This window comes from Rhyacophila brunnea, unplaced genomic scaffold (assembly GCF_057557595.1).
Source record: "Rhyacophila brunnea isolate RB1 unplaced genomic scaffold, BYU_Rbru_1.0 scaffold_3, whole genome shotgun sequence".
Classification (NCBI taxonomy): domain Eukaryota; kingdom Metazoa; phylum Arthropoda; class Insecta; order Trichoptera; family Rhyacophilidae; genus Rhyacophila; species Rhyacophila brunnea.
In genome coordinates, this window is record NW_028232965.1 from 18,383,122 (window position 1) to 18,391,233 (window position 8,112).

Here is an 8,112-nt window from a genome sequence, read left to right on the forward strand (position 1 = left end):
ATCTACTTTCTAAAATTACGAAAATGGATATGTAGTTGAATTTTGTTATCTGACGAATAGTCAATAAATGTTATTAGATTATCATGCGCAGAGCATTGTCTGCAAGCGGTGACACTTGGATTTAAACATGTATAACATTAACAGGATGTTTAACAATTTTCACATTTGACCGCATAGTTTGTCTGTTATATCGAGGTTATACTGTATTCTCATTATTCCTCCATATAAATATTAAGTAAATTTACCTGTGCCCTTGTGATTTTGAACATTAAGTGTTGTCCATATTATGATGTAATAATAGCTAATCGAAAAAGGAAGGTATGTGATATAATGTGCTGATTTGTGAAGGGGTTATAGAAAATATTCTGTTAACTGAAATTGATCATTTTTAACTAATGGGGTGGAGGGACACACAGGTTACATATTTTAAGTAGGGGTATAAATTGTTTTGACAATGAGGTAAGGGTCAAAAAATTACCAAAATCATGTGACATTGAATGACCCTTCATGGCAGTTTAATATTTTTTCAATGTCTGGTGTTTTCAGAGCGCAGTCCCATTGGGTTGGGCCATTGGGTCCTACAGAAAAGAACAGTCTGTTAATTCTGTGCAGACCTATATGCTTCGCTCAGGAGTGAAAATGATAGTTTACCTTTTTGTCATGCATTTTCTGTGTGGGCAAGGTTGTATGTAACATGTAAATTCTAAATAGTACCAGTATATGGGTTCATAAAAAACACATTATTAGGAGTAAATATTTTTTTATTCAGTTACGAAATTTTAATAACTCAAAAATATTCTACAAAATAATAAATGCCGTGCATATTTCGGCAATTCAACAGTTTATTGAAACAAATAAGATTGTCTATTTTGAAACTATAAATTTATTTTAAAGAGTAAAGAGATATTGAATACAATTTGTATATAATATATTGTATATTATTAATTTATTATGTGTGGTATTTCCTATCACCATTATTTAAAGAGTAATAATTTTTAATCTGCAGATTTTGCAAGGGAGCTAAGTGTAACAATGATTGAAAAGTTAAAAATAATAGAAGGAAAATTAAAATGATTTCTTAAACTTAAAACTACCGTCAACCGAATATAATGTATAAATAAAAACAAGTGATGACGCAATACGAAATAAAAATTTGCGAAAAAATATTCTCGGTAAGGATGGCCAGAAATTCAACTTCCTAGGGTTAAACTTAATTATCAGCTGACAGAGAACAGATGTCTTCATTGATGGCCAAAACTTGGCCGATGAAAGATACGTCGGTCATAATTTCAGCCAGATTTGTTATCATACTCAGCAATTCTCCATCTTCATAATTCATCTGATTGTTGCACAGAGATATTTGATCCTGAACTTGGTCGGGAAGCTGAAAAATAAGAAATAATTTATTAGTATGTATTTCCAGTGTACCAAATAGTAGAAATTCATTCACCATTTTAAAGAAAGGGGTTTTTGCTTGACTCAAAAGATTTCATTACAATAACTGCAAAATATATGAATTTAAAAAATCAACTCGCGAGTGGAGAACTACAAGGTTTTACGTGTTTGTCCTTAACAAAAGTAACAATGAGGCAGCTTAAAATAGTACTTCATTGTTGGTTTGTTTTCTCAAGGACGGCTCAAGGAGGCTCGCGAACTGTTGGCAAATGTTGTGAACATCCTGAATTTTGATTTCTTATGTCCACAATGTTGTTTTCTTAAATAAATAAATTAAGTATTTGAGAAAATGTAGATTTACCTTTTCGGTGTCGAGGAACATGGAAAATTTGTATTTGATCCTTTGTTTTCCTGATTTGTCTTCGAAAAACAAGGTGAACAAGCCATCCTTTGTAACCACAGGGAAGTAAATACCGGCCACTAACTGTCCTTTCTGATTTCTTGTCAATAAACTCCTAAAAAAAATAAACATTTTAGTTACATAAGGGTGATGTTTATTATAGGTAAATCAGTATACAGTGGCACCATGTACACGATAAAACCACCATGCAGTTGTAGTGGTATTGTTTACTAGCATAGAAACAAGCATTGCAGAAAACTATTCCAATACAACCGCTTGTCGCCTATAGTGCCACTGTAGAATGATTTACCTATACCAAGGGGTGGACTGCAAACGTATATAATCGGCAGCTCTCGTGGTGCAGTGCGTAAGGCGCTTGCCTTCCACCCGAGAGTTCTGGGTTCGATTCCCGGTCAGGACACAATATGTATGTGTTTTTCTCAAAGCCTGGGTGTTTGTGATTGTTCAAAATTACTAACAACTACCTTGTGCGAAAAAGCAAGGACATGGTTAATCATGATTCTAAAAAAAGAACGTATATAATCATTTAAATTCCAGTATTTTTTTCACATTCTTGTATTATTCGGGAATGGATAAAAAGAAAAATCCAGGGGTGAAACACTGCAATTCATCTAATTGATGAATTGAATTATTCAAGATTCTAAAGGAAATACTCGTATCCGCACAATCAAATGTTTGTGATGAAACAAAGTATGTTAAGTATGTAATTACTAGGGCTGCATAGGGGTCAGAAGCCCGACAAATAAAGTCATAGAAATTACGATTAAACAAATACATATGAAAAAATAAACCTTCTAAATTAGGTTTTAATAATAAGTTGAGTTTCTTTGGGAGCCCACTAAGTATCAGCCTGGAACCCTTTAAAATGTAAATCCAGTCTTGATAATAATTACTGTGTTGTAATGTCATAATGAATATTAATTTTATTCAATATCACAGAGCGTAAGTTGGAGTAAGTAATAGACTTTCATAGACTTGAATCTGTTGTCCAGGTATGTCAAAGAATTCAGAGATCGAATCAAAGTAGGTAGCAGTTTGAAACTTACCTAAAATTATAAACCAAATTTCTTCTTTCAGTCACGTCAACTGCACTGCAAAATGGTCGATCGACATACACCAAAGATGTTTGGTATTTGACGTTCGTCCCGCGTGTTTCTCTCTCGGCCCACTCCACATAACCGGGGTTGTTAATGTTGAAACTGTAGTTGTACTCTTTTTTGCAATGAGGTTCATCTGACTGCACGAACCAACCTGAAAATAACATTATTGATAATTATTGTATTTATTTAATTAATAAGAGCCATATTATAATTGTTAGAGGTTCACGGACAATAATTGTATTTTACTCCCAGGATTCTTTTACCATTAATTTAGGAATAATTAAAAAGAAAAGGCACTCATTGAATTAATTGTAATCTCGAATTATTCAAAATTCCATAAGAAACACTTCAAATCAATTATTAATTAAATTAATATAGAATAATTGTTTTGTATTTTATTTTTAATCAATTGCAACATTCAATATCACAGTGAGTAGGTGGCATTTTTTTGAGTGACCTTGCAAATCTGTCTGCGTGCGTAATTGGGTACCTACAGCAGTGAGGAGGTGTAAAGAGAATAGTCAATCACCTGTATGAGGATAACAGCGATCGTGCATGACAGTGATGACTCGGGCGACGTGGTAGCCGGGGTCGCACAGCATCAGGCCGTGTCGCCCGTCCACCACGATGCGGATGGCCACCATCACGTGCTCCTTCTCCACGGAATCTGCGATCAGCTCCGGCCCCGCGTCCCCCGACAGGTAGTCCCTGATGTCGTCTATGCTTTCCTCGCAGGACACGAGGAAAGCGGGCCCGAGCCCCGGCGGCAAGCGCCGCAGGAGCTCGAGGCCGAGACCGACGCAGGTGTGGCGATGAGGCCTGATCGGGGGGCGGTACTTCCTGAAGAAAGCGGGCAGGCCCGGCCTTCGGGCGGCATTGTAAGCCTCCCAGAGGGCGCGGAAGTTGCTGACGGTATCGTAGTTATCGTCGAGGAGGAGACGCTGCAGCGCGGCTTCCGCTCTCCCGGCGAGGTCCTCATAGTCCGCTAACCGCGCGAAGCGGGTCGCCGGACGGGGGATTCCCCACGCGGGCAGCGGCAGCGGATGACCGAGCGGCCAGGCGCCGGTCAGGCGGGCGGCGGATTCTGCTCTCGGCGTTTCGAGTCAACTCGGCCATTCGGATCCCCAGCGGCCCACGGAGGGCGCGTCTCCTCCCTCCCGCTCGGCGCACGAGGGCGCCGGCGAAGCGCGCGCGCCGCCGGACTCGTCATATTCGCGGCTCGCCGCGCCGGGAACCGGAGCCCCCGAACACTCTGCACTTAATATTGATGATTTTTCACGCTCTGGAAAAAAAAGCACATTTAGTAATTTGTTACCTATTAAAGGTAAGAAAGGTAGACACTCACTAGAGAGTATCATTCTACAGTTGCACCATGGCCCATGGGTACCGCAAAGCGATTTGTAGTTGTAGTGATATTGTTTGGTAGCATTGAAACAGGTAGGTACTTATTGTAATCGATTCGCATACTATAATAAATACTGACGCTGTTTAGAAATTCACCTCAATTTGAATAGGCATTGAAGAACATCTCTGTTCTGAACGCTCTTTCTTAAATTTAGAATTTACTTACAAAAATGCACGTCACGATAAAGCTAATATTCAAAATATGACGTAGTGCGAATAGTTTCCTGGGATTAGAAAAATTATTAAATTACCAGTGACGACATCATAAGTCCAATATGTACAGTAATTATGTTCTAATGACGTACGCACGATCACAAAACAGCTGATAATAATGTGACTCACGATTTCCCAGAAGCGTAAGTATAGGTAATTTTATTTATTCCGCGTAAATTTGCTATCGGATATTTTAAACAGGTATTTCTTAATAACCATAGAATTAAACTATCATTATTTATTTAAGTAAATACATATGCATGAAAATCAGGAAAACTGGATAACATAACGTGTAATTTCATGACCTACTAACAAAAAAACCCCTTTGAAAATTATTTATCTACATACTCGTATATTCTATTCCGCGATATTGATTTTTAAATATTTTATGAAAATGTTGATTGTTTGAAATATTTATTGAAGACTTACGCAATTTGAAAGTGTCCTCATTTTTGGGAAATGGGTAGCCACGCTTTTAGTTCATTTAAAAGCGTGGACGTCAGAAATGGAGAACATCGCCATAGTATTGCAGTATCTGTTTCAAAAACATTTTCCTATGACGCAAACGTCAGTTTGAAAGCCAATGAGTAGATCCGTCGCGACGCCACGTGAGCGTCCCGACGGTCGATACGACGCCATAACAAAACGCTGCTCAAGACAAAAAAAACACCAACACGCTCCTTAGCAAAACCTCACTGATTTGAACAAAGGTCGAGACGAGTACTTTGCACCGTATAACATTGATTATTGAAAATTATTAAATGTATTAATATTTTCTTTGAATAATTAGAATACCATTGTATTTGATGCATACTATTTAACATTTTAATGAAACAACGATAATGTTAAATTATCTCAAGCTGTGCTGTGTTGAAAACGAGTGACGTTAGCTTGACACAGTTCATTGTTCACGTAACGGATTTCTTTTTAGGCCACTAAATCAAAATTGTTTTTGATATTTAATTAAACATAGTTAAAATTATACTGTATTAAATGAAATATTATTGTAATAAACTCACCCATACAACGGCTAACAGCCAAATTAAAAAAAAAAATATTCGCCCCTTCTTGTAAAACTCTCCTGGCACAAGCTTTGCGATTGACAGTCAGACACAAACTGTTTGTCTACTCGCCACGAGAGGGGCTCTTTAAAACAAGTTTCCTCCCCTCCTTTCCCTCTTCGCGCCTCAGTCATTCAATTGAAAAATATCTACGTAGGTATTCTACATAACTGCACAAATACAAATTAAACCTGTGGTTGTAGTGGGTTTAATAAATTAATGACGACAATATGGTAGATAATAATTTCGTCTGCATATGTAATAGTAAATATTGACGTATTTGTTTTGAAAAAAACCGGAAACGTGATGATTTCATGATAATTTAATAATAGATATGTAAGTTTTTAGCGGATGTTTGAATACGGCCACATATACAATGTAAATAAAACGGGGTCAACGGAAGATTTTGCCCGTGTCCTTTTGTTGTACAAAATACAACACCGCTGCATCAAAAATGTACCTACGTTTTTTTATAAATTCTATGAATAGTTATAAATTTATAATCATCATAAACAACACATTTAAACGTATCTCACTGTATGTAGTTTTTAAGAAACATTGTTAAAACATATATTTTTTTGCTTTTTTTTGTCCCCAACCCGTATTTTGATAAATAATGCCATCCTGTTGAATTAGGTAATTCATTAAATTGTATAAAGTCATCCACTAACTTATTAAGTTTATGGATTACTAATTTGGTGTCCCTGTACTATAGCCACATAGCAAATCCGACCCTGGGTTGCTCGTTAGACAGCGACAAAATACTTCTGAGTGTTAAAAGCATAAAAAATCCATCGAATCGTATAAAACACAATCATATGTCAAAATACGAACACTTGTATGTTTAACACTGAAAACGTGCATCTTTAAACCTCTCGGCGCCCCGGGCCTTCAAGTACCTTAAACCACGTCTGATCAACCTGAAGCTTTTAAAATTATAATGCCTTGATGAATAAATTACTCACAATTCAAACAAAAAATGCCGAATAAACAAACGTAAAAAATAAATATTACCTACTATGTATATAAATACATATTATCATTAGAACGTCAAAGTCAAATAAAATAGATAATACTTATTATGTACGGATTAAAATGAGAAGGATAGGGAGGGGGCTTCCCAAAACCAAATGTAAACCTTCTTCCAAATGAAGACTTCTGTGATTTTTCTGTAAACACCACGGAAGGCAATTTCATTTTGACGTACCTAATTGCTAAGTTTGTATGCAAAAAAAAACCTAAATCAATCTTTCATCTTCAGAGTTTGTATGAAAATTAGTGATAACGATGATTCTTTTTGCCATCACTTCCATACGTTTAGTCTCCATCTCTATAGGTAGGTACAAGAAGGTCTTCGTCAACATCTAATACTAATAAGTACTGCCCTACCAAGCACGGAGAGTTTATCTAAAATTTATTTAGCTATGCAAAAGAAATTGACAAAAAAGTTTTTAATCTACTATCATAATTTAAATAGAAAACTACAGATATTGCGAATACGTTATTGACTTTGAACTGTTTTACCAACGATTGTAAAAATAATATAAAATCTGAATTAATTTATATCTCCAAACACCTGGAGGTGCCGTGATTAATAGATAAATAGTATCATAGTGATAATTGTCCGATAATAATTTATTATATTATTTATAAGCAAGACATGTGTATGTTTACAAATTTAAAATAGTCTTGTGTCTCGGAAAATTGAGTACCTAAGATTAAAGTTTAGCAAAGTATGTAAATATTCTAAAAACTACAATACTACGACATGATAATCAAACAGAAATAGGTATTATACGTATTGTACAATCTGCGTTGTTTCAAGGTATCTTACTAGTATAATTATTATTATTATTGACTTCTAAATAAAAAAAACCCTACGTAGTAGGTAGGTGCGTATAAGATGCACAATATATTATTATAAAGATACTTTGTAAGCACTCACTTTGTAGATGGGTACAGTACAAAATTGTTTAGCATTTAATATATCATATTGATACAATACTTCATGACCCCCACAAGGGGGGGGGGGGCTGACAGGGCTCTAGCCTGGGGGCCCAGGCTCAGGAGAGGCCCGGCGAGGCCAGTCGACCAGATAAGCGAGATAAACACACAACAAAAATTTGCTTTAATGGTAAAAAAAGTCGCCTGCGACGCTATTTTCCTTCAATAATGATATTACATAAAATTATATGGTTGTACGATAAAAATTTTAATTGTGTGTCGACACTCGACAACTCCTTAATTCAAATGGATGTATTAAGTTATTAGATATAAGTAGGGGTGCCCGCCAAAGATCCTAGCATGGGGGGGGCATGCAATACTTAGTAATCTTAGTGCTCAGCCGTAGTGGTTTGGCGGGCGCGGCGGCGTCTTGTGAAACTCAAACGTATAACCGTGTGTGAAATGTTCGTAGACAGTGTCTTTTTTGGGGCATAATGCACACACACGGTTAAACGTTTGAGTTTCGCAAGACGCCGTCGAGCCGCGCCCGCCAAACCACTACGGCCGAGCACTT

The 8,112-nt window shown here is 36.6% G+C and overlaps 1 protein-coding gene and 1 long non-coding RNA gene across 2 annotated transcripts; both read right to left on the reverse strand.

Moving 5' to 3' along the window:
• Positions 1-837: 837 nt before the first annotated feature.
• On the reverse strand, positions 838-3,705 carry LOC147068008 (uncharacterized). The gene is made up of 4 exons (XM_085952225.1): positions 3,446-3,705; positions 2,863-3,067; positions 1,757-1,910; positions 838-1,384 (listed from the first exon to the last, which is right to left on the reverse strand). The coding sequence occupies exons 1-4, from the start codon at positions 3,558-3,560 to the stop codon at positions 1,211-1,213; spliced, it is 648 nt and encodes a 215-aa protein (XP_085808351.1). The 5' UTR covers positions 3,561-3,705; the 3' UTR covers positions 838-1,210.
• Positions 3,706-3,916: 211 nt separating this feature from the next.
• On the reverse strand, positions 3,917-5,645 carry LOC147068009 (uncharacterized). The gene is made up of 2 exons (XR_015071320.1): positions 5,553-5,645; positions 3,917-4,198 (listed from the first exon to the last, which is right to left on the reverse strand). It is a non-coding gene; the product is annotated as an uncharacterized LOC147068009 (long non-coding RNA).
• Positions 5,646-8,112: the final 2,467 nt, after the last annotated feature.

Excerpts from the sequence above, each read along its gene's own strand:
- LOC147068008 (XM_085952225.1), bottom strand. The coding sequence starts at position 3,560 with ATGGTGGCCATCCGCATCGTGGTGGACGGGCGACACGGCCTGATGCTG. Across the intron at positions 3,068-3,445 it reads TCGCTGTTATCCTCATACAG|GTTGGTTCGTGCAGTCAGAT; the intron begins GTGATTGACTAT and ends TGTTATTTTCAG. Across the intron at positions 1,385-1,756 it reads TGTTCCTCGACACCGAAAAG|CTTCCCGACCAAGTTCAGGA; the intron begins GTAAATCTACAT and ends CTTATTTTTCAG.